Source organism: Micropterus salmoides, unplaced genomic scaffold (assembly GCF_014851395.1).
Source record: "Micropterus salmoides isolate LMB-PRFRI ecotype aquatic unplaced genomic scaffold, ASM1485139v1 Ms_hic_scaffold_5, whole genome shotgun sequence".
Lineage (NCBI taxonomy): Eukaryota > Metazoa > Chordata > Actinopteri > Centrarchiformes > Centrarchidae > Micropterus > Micropterus salmoides.
In genome coordinates, this window is record NW_024044237.1 from 9930842 (window position 1) to 9950252 (window position 19411).

At 37.3% G+C, this 19411-nt stretch overlaps 1 protein-coding gene across 1 annotated transcript in view; it reads left to right on the plus strand.

Moving 5' to 3' along the window:
• Positions 1-19411, plus strand: part of pigg (phosphatidylinositol glycan anchor biosynthesis class G) — a 60241-nt gene that overhangs the window by 19778 nt on the left and 21052 nt on the right. The window contains exons 7-9 of the mRNA XM_038699924.1: positions 7856-8073; positions 8432-8716; positions 17325-17728. Coding sequence (XP_038555852.1) covers positions 7856-8073; positions 8432-8716; positions 17325-17728 — 907 coding nt within the window. The remainder of the gene's footprint in view (positions 1-7855; positions 8074-8431; positions 8717-17324; positions 17729-19411) is intronic.

Sequence of the window (19411 nt, forward strand, 5' to 3'; positions counted from 1 at the left end):
ACATTGCAAGATAGGTCAGTTGTGAGCTGAGATGATGAGGCTTCAGCTAGGCACAACCATATTTTGCTCTTGCAGATTTGCATATCATAGAAGATTGGACTATTGGCCTTGGCGGAGGAGTGCACTTCTAGTTTTATTTGAATTCCTCTTACAGTTTTGTGCATGGTATGTTTACTCTGGAGAAATGATGGCACAGACTTAAGTTGACTCAGAAATGTTTTTTGCTGTAAGTAGAAGTCCATCTCCTCATTAATAACACCACGTTGTCGACTGCATCAAAGCAGCTTCTCAGAGTGTTTAACCTGAAGCAGTCTGATCAAGACGAGGGTAGAATCATCTTACAAGTTCAAAAGATTCATCATACCAAAGCTCGTCAGCACTGGAATCCTTTTATGAAAGGACAGCTTTTAGAAAATTATATTTCAACATGTCTTAGATGAAAACAAATCAAGTCAAACACATGTTGGGTTTTTTTGGTGTAAATCATCATGCATTTACGTAATCTTTCGTACAGTATGTTTGAATTTTTTTGATGTCGCATCAATCAAGTATACATTTACAAAAAGTAGGTTACCATAATACTGACCATATAAAGAGCAGGTTTATGAAGAAAGACTGAACATAGCTCCAACAGAAACCAAACATCTGAGTGAGAAACGTGTTCTGAACATGGTGGTTCCTGTCAGGGTGTAAATGCTGAAGTCTTCTGAATAAATGACCATACAACTATGAAAATTCCACATGGGAGATTCAAAAACAGTCTGTGGTCTGTTCTTGAACATTAATGCTGCCCACTCTTTGTGCAAATGCATGCACATATCCTCTCTGAGTTTTGCTCCCTACTTTTATCTCGGGGTCACAGTGTTTGTCAGAGTTATCCATCTTGCAGCCTCTCCCTACGCCTTTTTATCTGTCTCCCTCTCTGTGGCTGTCCTTTATTTTCTCAAACATTTGATACACCAATGGCATCAATTACCATTGCTAATGTTTGATCGTTTGGAAGTAATTTATCTTATCATTTTAAATCAGACAGAGGGAAGGAGGCAGAGAGAAAACTCTTTGATAGCTGACTTGTTTGGCAAATAATTTTGGACATGTGGCATTTAATTTAAGATATCATAATCTTAAAAAAAAAAAAACACTTTTCCACAGAAATGCATTTTTTAACTGAATCAGTTGTACTGTGAACATTGAATACTTTTGACATGATGGCTTAATACATAATAATTGGTGCCAAGGTTGCTTACAGGTCCACAGTCACTCTACCTAATGAGAATTTTCTGAACACAGAAAGGGGACAGAAACAGATAGAACAAATCTTATGACTTGATGAATGAGGAAATGATACCCCTAATGTTAAAAGTACAAAGAAAACATTAGAGGACTGATTACCCTGAATCTGAAAGAGGATTAACTAGTAAGGTTCACTTATACTGTGTATTTGTATTTTTTAAATGGATTCCTGTAAATAAATGACTGAGATGGGAAATGAATAGATGGGTGGCTACATGGAAGAAATAGTTAGGATGATGTAGCCTTTTATGTATACTCATTTTTCAGCCATGCTAGCGGCTCTGTGGTTGGCAATGTTGGCTTGTCAGTCGGTCGGTCAGTCAACCACCTTTGTCAAGATTATAATTTCTCAATAACTATTGGATGGATTGCCATGAAATTTGGTACTGACATTCATTGTTCCCAGATGATGAATCCTAAATTTATTTGTTGATTCTGAGGTTGACATTTGTGGCTTTGAGTCAAATGTCTCAACAATAGTTGGATGGATTATATTGGTGTAACGGATCGCAGTTGATATTTTTGACGGTCTGTGGCATCAGTGTTGTTAGCCTACTTGTAACCAATCAGATAGTGCTGAGGGTGGAGAGATGAGGCTACATCAGAACCAACTTAATGCATTTTAATGAAAAATCTAACCGCACACTGAAATTACTTTGCTATGTTATGTATGTTAACGTGTTTCGCCTACGGCTTCTTCAGGTTCACACAGTGAAATTACAAAAACACTGTGTAGACCATGACTAGTTAATTCCATTTTTTCTATTCAGTTTGTCTCATGTTTTTACATTTTTATAAAATCAACATCTTACACAAAATACTAAAACAAAAATACTATAAATTCTATTAATATGAAAAAATATAAAAAAATATAAAACATACATGAGTCACAAGAATCACATCATTTCACATAAGGAACTCTTAAATACCTTAGGGCAGAAAACGTGCAGGTCCTACCTCTGTCAATCTATCACTAAACAGGAAGTATCTCAACTTTCCCTGGAGGTGTAACACACTTCCGAGAAAGATATTTAATCAAAATCATGAGGTTCAGTCGTGTTCAATTCATGAATCTGATAAGCTTCCCTTCTTAAAAGTTTGGTCAGGTTACCCCCTCTTGGGTTGGGTAAATGCCAATAAATTTAAGGGAAGTAGCCGACCCATGATTTTTCTCTTTATAATGTCTAGCAATGGCATAATCCATGTTCCCATTTCTAATGGCAGCTTTATGCTCAGCCACTTTCAATTTGAGATTTGATAATCCTGTTCTTCACTGCATATTCTTCTCAATCTCACAAACTGACCATATGGTATATTTCTAATCATAGTCAGGATGGCAACTAGTAGCTTGTAAAATAGTATTTCTGTTGGTTTCTTTTTGATAGATAGATGTCTTTAGTTGTCTGTTTTCATTAACTGTGATCGAAAGATCCAGAATTTAGATTTTTTTAGGACTATATGCCAGTGTGAAATGCAAAGTAGAGTAAGTATTGTGTATGCATTCACTAAATACCCTAAGTTCTTCCTCAGAACCTCTAAACTCCACGAGGATGTCATCAATAAACGCTATATTGCCAAAAGTTTTGGGTTGCCTGCCTTTACATGCACATGAAGGTTAACGACATCCCATTCTTAATCCGTAGGGTTTAATGTGGAGATGTGGCACAGATGTTGGACAAGAAGGCCTGATTCTAATTCGCTCTAATTCATCCCAAAGGTTTTCTGTGGGGTTGGTCAGGACTCTTTGCAGGCCAGTCAAGTTCTCCACAACAATCTCGCTTATCCATGTCTTTATGGACTTTTCTTTGTGCAGTGGTGCCCAGTCATGTTGGAACAGGAAGGGGCCATCCCCAAACTGTTTCCACAAAGTCGGGAGCATGAAATTTTCAAAATGTTTTGGTATGCTGAAGCATTAACAGTTCCTTTCACTTGAACTAAGGGGCCAAGCCCAACCCCTGAGAAACAACTCCACCCCATAATCCCCCCTCCACCAAACTTTACTCTTGGAGTTGGACTTGACTTACAATGCAGTCAGGGAAGTACCATTTTCCTGGCAAAACCAGACTTGTCCATCGGATTGCCAGACAGAGAAGCGTGATTCGTCACGCCAGAGAACACGTCTCCACTGCTCTAGTGTCCAGTGGCGGCGTGCTTTACTCCACTGCATCCAACACTTTGCAGTGCACTTGGTGATGAAAGGCTTGGATGCAGCTGCTCGGCCATGGAAACCTATTCAATGAAGCTCTCTACGCACTGTTCTTGAGCTTAAACGAAGGCCACGCGACATTTAGGGGTCTGTAGCTATTGACTCTGCAGAAGTTGGAGACTTCTGTGCACTGTGCGCCTCAGCATGCACTGACCCTGCTCTGTGATTTTATGTTGTTCCCAATCGCTTCTATTTGTTATTATACCACTAACAGTTGACCGTGCAATATTTAGTATTGAGGAAACTTCATGAATGGACTTATTGCAGGTGGCAGCCTATCACAGTACCACGCTTGAATTCACTGAGCTCCTGAGAGCAACTTATTCTTTCACAAATGTTTGTAGAAGCAGTGCTGGTGCTTGATTTTATACACCTGTGGCCATGGAAGTGATTGGAACACCTGAATTCAATGATTTGGAGGGGTTTCCTAAAACTTCTGGCAATATAGTGTATCTTTTAAAAAACAAGATGTTATTTCAAAGGGGTTTTTGTTAAAAATAAGTTTGTCTTCCCACAAGCCCATGAACAAATTAGCATAATTAGGAGCAAGTGATGACGCCCCATGTACAATGTGCAATCCCCATGTACAAGCACATGGGGATTGTAAGTAGTATTTGTTATCAAACATAAAATAAATAGACTACAGGATACATTTAGTAAGTGACATTAGTAATTCCACTGGAAGTGCATCTTTTTTGGCCTCAAGATAAAAGTCATAGCCATAGCTTCTAGTCCACCCTCATGTGGAATGTAAGTGTACAAGCTTTCTACATCAAATGTTACCAGGAAGGCATGTCAGGCAAAGAGATGACTGTCACCAACTTTAGAACATCTCTAGTATCAGCCACACATAAAGGCAGTGCTTAACAATGTCTTTAATAAAACTGTTTACAAATTGACTTAAGGGTTCAGATAGAGTTCCTGCTAGCCACCAAAAATCATGCTATTAATCCACCTTTTATCTACTGCATTGTTCAAAATGTTATCTCTTTCTCCCGAATATTTCTCAACAGGATTTTTCTGCAACAGTCTACAAAAAGTGGTGTTACTTAGCTATCTCAAGGCCTCAGACACACATTCCTTTGTATTTTGTATCACAACAGCTCCTCCTTTATCATCTAGTTTTATAACAAATTTTGAATTATCCCATAGTTCGCTCAGGGCCTTTCTTTCAATTAGACTAAAGTTGTGACTCTATTAGTTGATTTTACAGCTGCTTCAAAATCTTTCTCCAATAGTTTACTAAATGTAGCAAGTGTGGGGTTAGGAGAACCAGGAGGCATAAAAGTGGATTTTTTTCTTTAACTTGCTCTATAAGTTTCCCCCTTATATTCCCCCCATATTACCATTATTGTGAAAAACTGTTTTAAATGTAGCTGTCTGAAAAATTAGTGCATTTTAATATTGGCTGATCCAAAAAATGATCCAGTCTGTGATTCTAAACCTTGATGTAATCGAAATCGTAAGTTTTGTGATCCGTTTAGTGGTTGTTAGAGAATGTTAGCATGCTAACACACTAGCCATTGTAAACATCACCTTCTTAGCATCAGTATGTCAGCATTGTCACTGTGAGCGTATTAGCACGGCTGTACTCTTAGACTTAGTCAAATATAGCTACATTTTGTCTTTATTTACCAAATTATAATTTTTTTGTCTGTTTGTAACACACCTTTGTGTCGGCTTAGTGCCCACACACATTTGTATGTTGTCCAAATATGAAGAACATGAAGTGTACGTTATGCTGTCTAATTTTAAAAAAACGGGTATGTGTTGAACTGACACAAAGTGAGGTAATCAGCGAATATTGTATTTTCAAAACTTGATTTAAAACAAACTTCTTCCTTTCACATTAAAAAACGTACCACTCTGGCAGCACATTTTCCACTCTATTTTGGTGCCTGGTTTCCATAGTGATGGGATGAAATGGAAATTATTTCAGCAGACCTACATTTGGATGTGTTGATTTTTTTGAATCTGTCCACTTGGGTAATCATGAAGCTGTTATGCAGTGGAATGCAAGAGTTGTCACTGCTAGAAAATATGCCTTGAATGATATTTTAAGTAGCAAACCTGTTGGACGCCTGTAGGGGTCAAATCTTGGTTGAGCAAGAAGTTTGCTTAAGAGAAATCTGTATTCTGTCTGAAAAGAAATGTTGCTGATTTCAGTATTCAAATGTGTTTCATCAGGGACACAAGCTACTTCAATCGAAAAATCATTTAGCAACCATTTAAAATGCCCAGCCAATCTCAGCTTGAGTGTGTTGCCCTAGTTGTATATTTTATGATGTTGTCATTATTGTGCAATCTCTGTTAAGTTTTTGCAATCACTTATGTTTGTCCCAAAGTAAGTATAACATAACACAGAAAAGTAACATTTTTAAAGTTCAACTGTTGTGATACAAGTTGTAAACAAACTTGTTCTCCCTCCATATACCTCTGCCACAATATCTGTCTGCCTTACTTATACTAAAAGATATACTATATAATATACTATACTATATTATAATAATAATAATAATAATAATAATAATAATAATAATAAAGTGGATTTTGCTTATGAGTCTACCTTATTAGATGTCCTTATTATGTATGCTATTAATGGGTGTGTCAGAATATATCTGATCAGTCCTTTCCTGCCTGTTTGTTTTATAGTATTATCATTCAAAGTTCTGAATTGTGTTTGATTTTGAAACGTTAACCCAAGCCATTATTGTATTGGTTAAATATATTTTTAGGTATATGAATTGGCGAGTATTCAAATAACAATCAAAAAAAATGTTCTCCTTGTTGACCTTGTTAATGGCACCAAAATCCATTATTGTCAGTCTTGTTTGATTTGACTCCAGTAGTATTGATAAAGCATGTCAAGGCCATATCATTCCAAAATATTTTAATTGAAGTTGGTTCAGATGATATTTGGATTTAATAATTTGAATATAAATTTTTGACACACTTCAAATATTTTAATATATATTAAGACTACAAGAAGTTCTTCCGACATTGTCCCCTAGAATTCAATTAACCAATAAGTAATTTATTATCTACAATAAATAAAGATATTGTTGGCTGAGTCTCAAGTATCTGCACATTGCCTATTATCCAAGGCCCACTTTACACAGCACAGGTGCAAGTACATTTTGAAATTCCTTTTAAAACTCATTTGAAAATCCATCACTGTCTTCCTTGTTTCAATCTTCATATAGTGTTTTTCTTGTGCTCCTAACCTCAGGCATCTTGGAGGGCCATTAACCAATCCCTGCACTTTTAGACAGATGAAACATGGCCTGAGCATTCGATATTATATGATTCATGTCTGTGGATTAAGGTTCTAATATTTCTACCAACCCCTCTGTCTGGCTAAGCCAAAGTCACTATTTATCACCCCTATGCCTATGCTGTGGAGATGGGTGTTACACTGCAAAGTATTGTTTTTAGGTGTGTGTGTGTGCGTGCGTGTGTGTGTGATGTATACCACAAATCAAACCTCCACATTGGTTTGTCCTTGAACAGACTCCTAAAGCACCGACGTACAATGAAAACAAGTATCATTTCATCTGCTTTGAGTAAACATGTGAATGAGTCATAGCCTGTCATCGTTAGGATCTTGACAAATTATATTATATATTTGCTTTTTTCAGGACTAAATGGTTTTTACCACAGGCATGTCATCTTTTTCAATTTAAGGAACATTATTGACATGAGAAACATAAAAACACCGGAATGTAATAGATTTCCCATTTAAAACATCCAACACGCATCAGAATGATTGATGAAGGTATGAATAAGATTAGTGAACGTTCATTCAAAGGAAACAAATAGTAAATACACCTATTGTCTTTATGGTGAAAAACAGCAGGTTAGGTAACAGTTTGAAGAGGCTTTTTCTGAAGTGAGACTAAGCACTCCAGACTACCTTAACTTATCTTTACATTTGTTTTTAAATAAGCTGATAGAAAAACACTGGCATTTCTGCCTGTGGTCCATGGTTGTAACTTAATATGTCACAATATGGTGACAGATTGCTGATATACACAAAATTAACATCACATATTGCATTCAGTTTGGAGGCGGTCAGGTTTAGAGGGAAAACATAGGTTGAAGTTGCATAATTTGAAAATAGTGTGTTTGGTTTCATAAATAAGTTTTATTGTCCTGATGGTAAATCAAATGGTATTTGGTTATAAATACAGAACAACATTAATGTGATGTTGCATCAAGTAACACACACCTTTAAAGTACCTGACAACAAACATCAAAGTAAAGCGGTCTCTCACTAATGGTTACTCTAAAGCAACACTATTTAAACAAACTAGTTGTTGATACCGGTGTCCCCCTCCCCACTTCTCTCTGATCCAGAGGCAGGCTTTGAGCAGTTCCGTGTGGCAGAAAAGGCTCATGGCAGCTGGATGAAGCTCTACCTGGAGGGCAACACCTCTGAGGTGCTGACCAACATGGGCAAAAAGGTCCTGAAGCAGTATCTAGAGGCCCTGGCTGCCATTAGCTCAGCCCTCAGCAAACAGCTGGGCAAGTACGACATGTACTCCATGATCGCAGGCATGGTGTTTGTGTTTCAGGTAAGTACAGAAGAATTTCACTCAGCCTAAGGACTCTAATACTTACAGTATATATTGTTGTAGCTGGTAGGGCAGTGTTTTGTTAGTATACATAAGCCACAGGTGCGTAGGTGCCTGTGTAATTGCCACATAAAGACTGAGAAGAAAAAGCTTTGATAACATGGATTGGCCATAATTACTAATGCTGGTAATACTGCTGTCCAAGTTGACATGGCTGCTACCTGCCAAAATAAAGGAATACGGTCTCCACTGTTCACATAGGTTTCTGTGATTGTATCAGCTGAGCTCAAAGTTAATCACAGTTCTTTAAAACTTTTTCTCTCCTTTCTCCATTCTTTCCCTCTTCCTGGCCCTTAAGCTCCTGTTGGTCTTACTGCTGGCGATGCCTGAAGCCCTGAGTGGTGAAGCAGCAGTGGACCTCCCAGTCCTCTCAGCCCTGCTCTCCCTGCCTTTCTACCTTTTGTGCCTGCTGCTCGCCTCAGTGCACGTCTTGGTGTGCACATCTGCTGAGAACTCCTGTTACTTCTGTAGCCTCTCCTGGGGTCTCGTGTTCGCTGCTGTTGCCTTCTCCTCTGCAATGTTTTGTATTCTGGTCTCTATGGCAACACGACGACTCCCGCTGGGATTAAAGATTCATGGGAAGGTGAGTTTGTGCACCTAAATATAGAGGAACAGATTGTAACAGATGTTTGCCCTCATAGGTGTATACACACATGTAATTGCCTACATACAGAAAGCTGCCTGTAAAACCTCAATATGCAACCTGACCAGTTCAGCTGTTCTGTGAATGCTTTATAACAAAGAATATTATAAGGATAAGTGAGGAAAAATATCTAATGTTAGCGAATTCAGCTGTCTCTAGATAGAAAACGGACTTGCTACTGTTTAAAATATAGATTTCCGCTCTTATGTTTTAATTTGTCACGGCCTGCTGGTAGAGAAACATTACTTACGAGACTATCAGAATTTATTCGAGAGAAAACCCACTAAATCTACTGAGACTCAGAGGGGATGGCGCACTCTTGTCTATTGTACCCCCACTTTGTGATTTAGCCACGTTAGCAAAGTCTTTACTAATGCAGCTTTAAATCACTTGAATGGTCGTGTTCTTTGAAACAATGGCCTGACAGAAAGTTTTAGTAGATTTTCTTGAATCTGTGACAACTGAAAAAGCACTCCACCATAACATGGCCTAAAAGAGGTGTCTTAGTCGATTTGAGACTTTGGGCACAATTAAACATTTACAATTAAATTAAAAAGAGTCCCTTTAATTACCCTACAGTATTGCACAGAAAGATATTAACGTAATAAGTAGGGAGTACTTTTTAATATCAAGATTTTTAATGCAGGAATATAACTTTAAATATATTGACACATAAAAAAAAACCATATATCATGTTAATGTTGACACACATAAGACGGACTAGAATCTTTTTATCAGTCAATGCAGTGACAGTGAGAGTTATAAAATAATATTTTTAACTGTTTTGTTAACACAACAAAGGGTACATGAATTTGTTACAGAAGCTGCTACAGTCTGTTTTGCTGCAGATTTATCTATATCTTAGAAGTCACAGGCTCCCACAATCCATTTAAATCGGCTCACCTTTCTGAAACACACTGCTGCATTGATTAACATAATCCATCATTTTAAATAGCATATATATTGTATTATTTTCTAACATGACTTTATAACCCCACAATCATTGCAGTCGTATCAAAAATGTTCCAGTCTACCAGAATTAAATCTATAGACATCACTGTGCGTCTCCGGCTACATGGTGCCTTCCACTCTTTATAGAAGGTTTTGTATCACCCATCTGTTGACAAATGAGGGTTACACCAGTGTGGCATGATGTAAAAAGTGAAAATAGTCCTATTAACCTTGACTTTTGGCTGCATTAGAAAGTCATGTTACAAAAAAACTGCAATGTGCTGTTCAACACAAGTTATAATAGTCAGTGCAACGGCAGAGCTTGGATATATTAAGAGAACTGGATACCATGGTGCACAGACTTCTGAAGACCCTTATTATTTAGTCCACACCATTTCATGGTTCATATCAGTGAGGGTAGGCTACATAACAGAAATGCATCTAATGCTGTACAGTAAAGCACCAACAACTCTCAACTGAACATTGTAACCTTCATGATGGGAGGGTTTACTGCAAGGCTGTTATATTAGAGTACATTTGTTAAAGCTACTGTAGGTGTCCCTAATAAACTGGCAACTTCTTTGGCTGAGCTAGCTGACTTCCTGCTGGCCCCCCGCATGGATGAAATTACATGAAAATAATTTACTGACCAAATAACTCAAATCTTTATTAAATTAAATCTTTGTCTATGGGAAAAAGACTTTTTATGAAAACTAAAGCAGACTTAAGACAGTATAACAGACAGACTTCACTAACAGTTAAAAATAAACAGACACAAGTCAAAATTATGTAAATACATACACTAAAATGGTTTCAACTCAGTAATCACAATTATAAACTCTGTTACAAAGGTCATATTATGATGAAGGCCAGTTTTCAGCTTCTGTCAGTTGTAAAAGAGACCGTGTGTTTACATGCAAGTAGTCAAACTAATATGAGGAGAGAAAATATCTGTCGTGTACTCATCAAATAACCAGAAAAATGATTTAACATGTCAAGGGGACCAGTCAGTACACCTACATGACACCATTTAATCTACAGAGTTGATGGAAAAGTGGTTCAGCTGTAAACACTGTTGTAGCAGTGTTTTTGCTGGTTTTTGGGTGACCGAATTTGTTTAAAGAATTGGTATGTGTCCTCCCCTTATAACAACTATGTTGAAATTTACTTCAACAAATCAAAGTAATTGCCAGCGATGTTTACATTGCTCTTCTAAATGTGAGCAATCAATCAGAGATCATGGGACTAGTTATTCTGAAGGTGGATGCTTTCAGTCTCTAGTGTTTGTTTAAATTGGCCTAAAATATGGGCCTTTTCTGCTGCACCTCTTTGCTCATTATAATTTATCTGTAAAGGTTACATCTCATTTCCCTTCTGGGAACTTTGAGAAAGTGCCGATGCGGCAAAAAAGAAGTCAGAAGAAATCTACTTGGGCCATTAGGTTGGGTGAAGAAATGAACTCCCAAATCTACACTGGAGCATGTGGGGGGAATATACTGTAGATTTTTCTGTGACTGGGGCTTTCTTGAAAAGACTGTGGAATATTTCTTTGTTGAATGTCACACAGATGTCAAAAAAGTGCAGATAGCTCAGTTGGCAGGTAATGATTGGATTCATCCAGCAGCACATTCTTGAGAAATCATCAGAATTTAGCTAGAATGGTAAAACACAGAAAATCTAAAAAAAGTAATTATATTGATTTTGACTTTACCCTTTTGTCTCTGTGATTGAAACAATCACCAAACAGTGAAAAGGGATCAAATTATTTACTGGAACTAACCCGTGATCCTTTTTTTGTTTAATTAACTAATCGTTCAGTCTAAAAATGTCAGAGAATAGTGAAAAAATAATAATCCACAATCACAATCATACAGTGAAAACAGACAAGGTGAAAATCCACACATTTTAGAGGCTGGAACCAGAGAGCATTTGGATGCTTGACTTGATAAATGAAAAAAGTGTACTGTTTCAACACCGTCTGTGTGTTTATATTAAATTATTTATGTCAAAAGTAATGCAGAAGAAACACAGTTCTGGATCCTGATTGGCAGACCATTCCAGCCACACAATTTAGACGATACAGGCTATAAAAGCTCCTAACAGTTTATATTTATGGATAATCAACTCCAGCTATAATCTGTCCTGAACTATAAAAGCTGCACATTTAGCTATAAATCCTGCTGTAGTTATATTTCTAAGTAATACAGTAGCATGTCAGCTTCCTTACATTGACTTGCAGTTGATGTTGGAATCAATTTTAAAATGTCATTGATTACTTTCATAGCAATATATCTTGTTCCAAAAATGGTGATTAAACATTTACATTCAAGTTCCATCTTCATGGCCAAAATCTTTATCTCTGTAATTACCTGTGTGGTGAAATGCTATTAGTAGAATCAGTGTCCTCTAAGCGACGACTGACGAACTCATTTTGATACTGAGATTAGATGATGAAGCTGTTTTATTGTTGCACTATATCATTAATGGTAATGAATTTGACTTAAGGACAGGAAATCAGGAAAATATTGTGCAACAAACTTTCAAAATGCACTAAATTATCTGGGAGTCTTATAGTAGTCTTATTGTCTTATATTATATAATCACTTGAATCAATTTGGATCTAAGTGCAAAGCTGCGCCTGGTTTGGCTTGACAAATGACTGCATTATGGGTGGCATGTAAAACCTTTATTAGAGGTATCCTGATTAGTTTCTCTGCAAGAGAGTGAGGTTAAAAAACTGGAAGACCACACCAAGAAAAATGTGATTAGAATTCCAGTTGAATGAATTTGAATACCTTGAAGGTGAGTATACGTTATTTTAAAAAGTAGTGTCTATAAAGGATGTGACAAATGGTAGAATATTTGAAAAGAGAAACTGGAGAAAGCAGAAATGCCAAGTCTAAAATACCAGCAATATTAAAAAATGAGTATTAATTAAGTCTCTCTAACGTTTTTAAGGAGCCTACAATACAACAGTTTAATAAGCTTTCTTTCTTTCTTTTTGCCTGAGTGAAAATATCTATTTCACATGAGAAAGCTCCAAAGGGTTGAGTCAGAAAGCATGTTTCACAACTGCATGATGGAGAGTCTGGTTCAATGGCTTGCCAGTAGAATGTCATAAATCATAAACACATATTAGACCTAAGTATTTCTAGATGCTACTGATTTGTCAGTTTCATAGTATTTTTGCCTAAAATCATAGAAAAATTATATTGACTGGAATCTATGCAGTAGAGGCAAAATATTACAAAAAGGTTGTGATCTTGTCACTTCACTGTGTATAGTGAAGCAGAGAAAGGCCTTGACAGGGCAGAAGAGTAATATCCTTTGTCCATCCTGATCATTACCATTAGGATTCAGTTACAGTCTTGATTGATGGATGTTCTATATGTTGGCCCTGAGGCTGCTTAGAAAATATTTCTCCCTATTCATCCAAGGAAGGTTAAAATCAAGGGCAACTGGACTTGGTACTTGAAGATGTTTCACCTCCATACCTCAACCATGGGGCTGCTTTAGAACTGAAGTAACCTCTCAGATGAGAGGTGAAACACCTTCAAGTGTCACCTTCAACCAAGTCCAGTTGCCCTTGTTTTTAACCTTACTTGGATAATTATGACCTGGATTATTGAGAAGCTTCAAAGACATTTGTCCTTTTTATGATCTTTAAAATAACAGAATATCACTCATATCAGTCTGTTAAATATGAAGCGACAGCCAGAAGCTTGTTAGCTTAGCTTAGCACACAGAGTAGAAACCAGGCGGAAGCAGCTAAACCATCTGCCACCTCTAAAACTCATTAATTAACACATTATATCTAGCTTGTTTAATCCACACAAAAACAGGATTGTAAAAATTGCCGTTTTACAAGTGGTTATGTGCTGGACTGTTTCTTGGTTGGGACCAGTAACTTTCTGGAGTCCCTGCTGATTGGAACCATGAAATGTATATAAAGATGGACAACATGACAGCTCCCCTAAAGTGAAGCCAAAACATCTCGGTCACTTTCTAGTGGTTGGCTGCAGTATAGGTCATAAGCATTGCCTCTTCCATGTTAGCAGATAGGACACGTAAAATACATTTTTACCAAAGATGTTTTTTTGCATTTTAGGTAGTTCTTATCATGCTGATTCTATGTGTTCACTTTTCTGGTAAGTTTGGTTTTAATAGACTAGACATCAATGCGTCTAGACCATAGACTGTAAAAAGGTCTAGACGTCACCCATTGCTTGGTGGACCTTTCGTTTTGAGGCCTCGAGTTGGGCATTTTGGTCATTGTTTGGAACAGAAGTGACCATATTTGAATGAGAGGCATTCATTTTTTTACCACCAGATTTTCAACAGCTAGCTAGCTAGCTTGGTTAGCAAGGTTACATTGTAATTCATCTAGACTTTGATATTAATTGAGATTATAATTTTGGCTAGCAAAAAACAGGCTTAACATAATATACTTAAAGGAAAAAAAATTAACAGCCGACTCTTTAGAGTGTCTTTTAGTACAACCAAATGCTAAATTAACTTTAATGAACTCAAATCACGCTGTTAAAGCGTCAAAGTTCTTAGACGAAAACACAGCACCCCAAAACAAGTTCATCGGTAGTTAGATGTACACAGTGCAGCGGATACGATTTGCCTCTTTCCTAATTGACTGGTCGCTGTGCATTTTTTGAATTTGCATCTGTGGTAAATGTAAACAGCAGCAACCAGATGATAATATGAAAGTTTCATCTTCACAATAAACGTCTGACATTTAGGAAACAGAGTGCACCTCCTCTCATCTTGCCAGAGTCTTGCGCTGACATGGACCACCTGCCGAGTGCTTGATCCGGGATGTAGATGGTGCAGGTCTCTGTAACGATGTGGGCACAACAGTCTCTAAATTCCGTTGCTTGGTCAACATGAGTCCCGATCCTTAGGAGCAGAATTAAATCCAAGCTGGGCCTGCATGGCTCCTCTCCTGGCTGACTTTCCTCTCCTCCGAGCGATCGGCGCTTCCAATGACTGAGATGGAGAAAGCATGTCAGAATATAATTTGGTCCTTGCCCAGTGCTTTGAGGTTGATTGTCTGACTTACTGGTACCCAATGCAAAGACTTGAAATTAAATGTAATATGTTCATGTTTCTTTGTTTTGGTTACAACTCTAGCAGCAGTTTGGATAAGTTGTAGTGGCCCAAGAGCTTTCTTTGGTAGACCAGTGACTTTGAAATTGTCCACCCTGCTTAAAAGTAATTTTTTTTTACTTTTTGAGATCCTGTTTAGACATCTCCTTAGTCTAGCAATAATGTTTTAGATTTAGATTTAAAAGGCTTACAGTGTAACATAAAAAGACTATTTATAGTCATGTGGTGAAATTATAATGTAGATTTGAGTATTGTCTGCATATATATGGTAATTAATGTTACTGCTTTGAAAAATCTACCTTAACAGCAGCATGGTACTCCACAGGTGGTGCTGACTCGCTTGAAGTAAGATTGCTAATGGAGGTAAATAATTCCTGTCTTGCAAGTTGGCCTGAACCAGTTCGGAACAATACCTGAGAGTCTGCCTGAACAATGTTGATTCCAATGTAATTTAGGATCTTTAAAGAAGTGAGTGGGGGAGGTAGTTGCTGTTTAAACTTTATATGCAGATAATACTTTTCTTTTACATATACATTTACATATTTTTCTTAATGGCATAAGAAATACTTAAGCATCTCTTAATTAATTACATATCTATTCAGTCTGCTGTGGTTACCCTTAATTTTGATTAATGCTTAGTTGAATCAGATATTTATGATCTATTGCTACGGCATATAAATTGTAAATAGAGCTTTAAAAAAATTAATAATAAATAAATAATTTAAAAACTGTATCAATGGTATATCAATAGGGTAATAATTATTCTATAGAAATGCTGATGCTTTGTTTTTATTCAGTAATACTTCCTTTACCTTTGTATTCCAACTACGGCCATGATTACAGATGAGTATGCAAAAGACTTACTCAGTGAAGGAAAACATGAAGAATTGTTGCTTTGAGATCTCACAATTTGCCACCCACTGGAGGAGAGAGAGACTTGAAGGGGAGAAGTGGATCTGGGGAAACATATTACAGCTCCCTTTGGGCTATGACAGGTTTTATCTCAAAAACAAAGAAGTTGTGGGCACATAGGACATCAATCCTCTTCTCTGTAATGGAAATGTAACTCTGATTTCTGTACAAATGAATGAACAGACCCTGTTTAACCAAACACTATATTTTGGGAGATTTTAGTAACATACAGGGTACTTAATCTGTAACACATTCTTAAAAACTTAGAAACAGGAATTATTATTGAGAGCTTAATAAAAAAACAACGTAGGTACTGATGATGTATGACAATGAAAACTAAAAGCTGTGATCCTGCATTTGCCATGACATTAATTGAGTGATATATTTTTGGAACTTCCAGAACTAAATATTAGTTATCACAGCGTGTTGCATAAAATAACGTGTGAAAGCTGACCAAAATAACAGCCTGTAGTGCCCACAGTGAACTGATACTGTATCCTGCAAGTACAGGCTCAGCCTGTCTTTGTCATCAAGATGGACACAGACTAAGATGCATGTCTGTATTTCGTAGCTGTTTGTTGGGCTAAAATATTGCTGCTGAAATAAGAGGTTGGCTGAACTTCATTTGAACTCGCTTTGCATGGCAATGTACTGTCACCACTGAAGAAAATCATTTGCATACAAGTATGCAATTGGACAAACACCAATTTTAAGAATGTGATGGCAGCAACCATAAGTGTCCTACCACAATTGTGAATGACAGCTGCTCTAATGGAAAGAATTACCTCTATACGTACTGCTTCAGTCATGTATGTATTAGCAAAAAAAAAAAACAGCAGTCTGGATTGTGTTTCTTTGATAAAATTTGGATGTAGACAGTATGTGCAACAAATAGACAGAATTTTCTCTCTTGGAAGCCTTTTTGAGTTTGAAATGATCTGGCTGAGATAATAGAGCAGGTATAAGTGGTTGTTGGGTTTAATGAGTGTCACTAGATGAGGTGTTTCTATATTGAAGTAGATGTATCTAGATATGTGTGAATCACCAAAGCAGTAGTTTTATCCAAATAATTATCCCACTGAGTTGAACAATTATAACGGCCAGTGGGTTCACAGCACAGAGGTGGGCGAGGTGAAAGTAGGTCGAGTGCCTATTCTGGCTTGTGTGGTGGTTTCATTTCTTACACCATTTGTAAATGAATCAAGTTAAATGGATTTGTTGATGCAGCAAACGTACTCCTAAGATTTTAAATTTGGCCAGTGTCTTAATACGTTTGTACCTTTGGGTACAAACATATAAACGATCTAATGTGGAGATCCCAGATCTGGATCTCTACCAAATTTGTATCTCATGTTTCTAGGACCGAGACTTATCTGTCCGCAAAATCTCAAGGAAATCTGTTCTTTGATTTAATTGCAGACAAGAGCAAAATAATGATGTATTTGTCAGATGTAAACATGTAAATGCATTTAAATGTTGTTTGTGCACAACTGTAACCACACAATATTTTTTTAAAACTCCTGGCGCTTAAAGTTCTGTTTGAACGCACTTTTGTTCTCTTTTATAGTCTCCACTGAGGAGCAGTGGCAGTGAGTGGTCGCTGTCAGAGCTGGATGTTCTGCTGCTGGCCGGCACGGTTGGACACACTGTAAGCTTGGCGGCCAGCAGCTTCGTAGAGGAAGAGCACCAAATCTGGTACTTTCTGCTCAGCACCCTCTGCCTCGCCGTCTTCCAGGATGTTTGCCGGAAGTACTTCAGAGAGCAGAAGGGCTCTGTGGATGAAGAAGAGTATATCCTCCCATCCAAAGAGTATCATTCCTCTGCTCACCCCAGTTCAGAATTATGCTCAGAGAAGTGGCTAGCATTAGCCACGCCGCCCTTCACTCTGGTCTGCTGCCGGCTGCTGCGCTCCCTCAACCAGACCGGTGTGCAGTGGGCTCATCTTCCAGATGTGGGACACTGGCTTAACAGGTTGGGTTTAACAATCTTCTAAAATTATAAATAATATGTAAAGTGCTATACAAGGCAAAATCAATCACACGTACAGTAAAAATTTCTCCAATTCCATCTCCAAAATGATAATCAATAGCCTGGCATTGCCAGACTAATTTGCAAATGTGTGTTAGTCAGGAACCTCTTAGTTCATTTTCGATTTCCAAGGGGCGTTATCATTGGGTGCACATCTGTAAGCCATTGGATAGACCTATAATGAAACAGAATGTGATGTTTCAAATCTGGACCGGTGATGCTCCTCTTTCAGTCATTGTGTCACCCTATATTAGATAAATGGTTTTATTTGGATCAGACCCAGGACAGGATTATTATTATTTCACATTTAATTATGGCCTTTTTTATTTTGAAAAACAATTTTTTTAGAAGGCTGTTTTATATTTCACACCAGTATTTTTGCCACAACATTTCACAACAAACACAAAGTTTACATGCACAGAACAGTTATTATTCAAATCAATTGAATTCAGCTTTAGAAATGCTCCAGTATATTTTTTTAATCTTCAAAAGCAAGAGAGAGATTTTTCATTTCAAAACTTTTTGTAACTCAATCCATTTGTGAGGGGAAAGTATTTAAAACCTGTCTTCACAACTTTGTTAGAACATGAAGTAAAAATTTCTTGTGACCTGGCAATGTAATTACCGGGTTTTGATGTGATGACAGAGGAGCAGTGATTAGCCAGCTTGCTTCTATTAGCTATACTTATTTAACTCAACAAGATCTTTTAGTAGACTGAGACAGAGTGTTAACAGCAAAAGCTACCTGGTTGATTCAGAATTACCTTGGCAGCATTATGATTCCTCACAGGTTCCCTAGGGAAAAGATGCACCGCTCTATGAATAGCGAGACGATAGTGGTTTGTCTTTCTCTTTAGTTTCTCTGAAGTCTTTGGAGTTCACTATTAAACAACGCAAAAGAGCTGGACATATAAAGTGATTAAATTGAAGTTCAGACGTGTATCTGACCATGTATTTGATACAAAATCTGTTGCATATATCCCTTTTGAGTGTACTGACTCAATGTCTTCTTCTCTTGTTACTCAAGAGAAACTTTACAATTTTAACCCCACTACTGTTAAGGCTGTAAGAATGATGAAATCATAAGTATGTTGTTTGTTCTGTTTAGCATTTTCCTTGTCAACTGAAATTAACACGGGGCTGCTAGCAGAGCTGAAGACTGAGGGTAGTGTAAAGTTTTTTGGGTTTTTTTATGTGGGAACATGTAGGTGACAGGATATTACAAGAACTCATTTTCAGAACAGCTTTGGTTGAGGATGAGTGGGGGAAAACATCTTCTAAACTTTAGGTTTTAGTGTGAATGGGCTTCTTTCGCTGTTTAAGTACTGACGTTCAGCAGTCACAAGGGGTTAAATTCATTCTAAAAAGGCAGAGATAACAATTTGTCCAGTAGCCTCAGCAGACTAGAATGTAATGCAGCGACAATATGTTCTATCTCCATTTGTCTCTCCGCCTACACATAAGAGCACACAACAGATCAATGTAGTTTATTCCTGTTCTCTGGGTACTATTGAAAGCCATTATGGCAAATCCCTTGCTGGTGTAGACATAGACATGGCTGGTTGAGTGAAATTTATAGGGAAATTACACTTGATAACAAAATAAGCCCCCAAATGATTTGGTCAT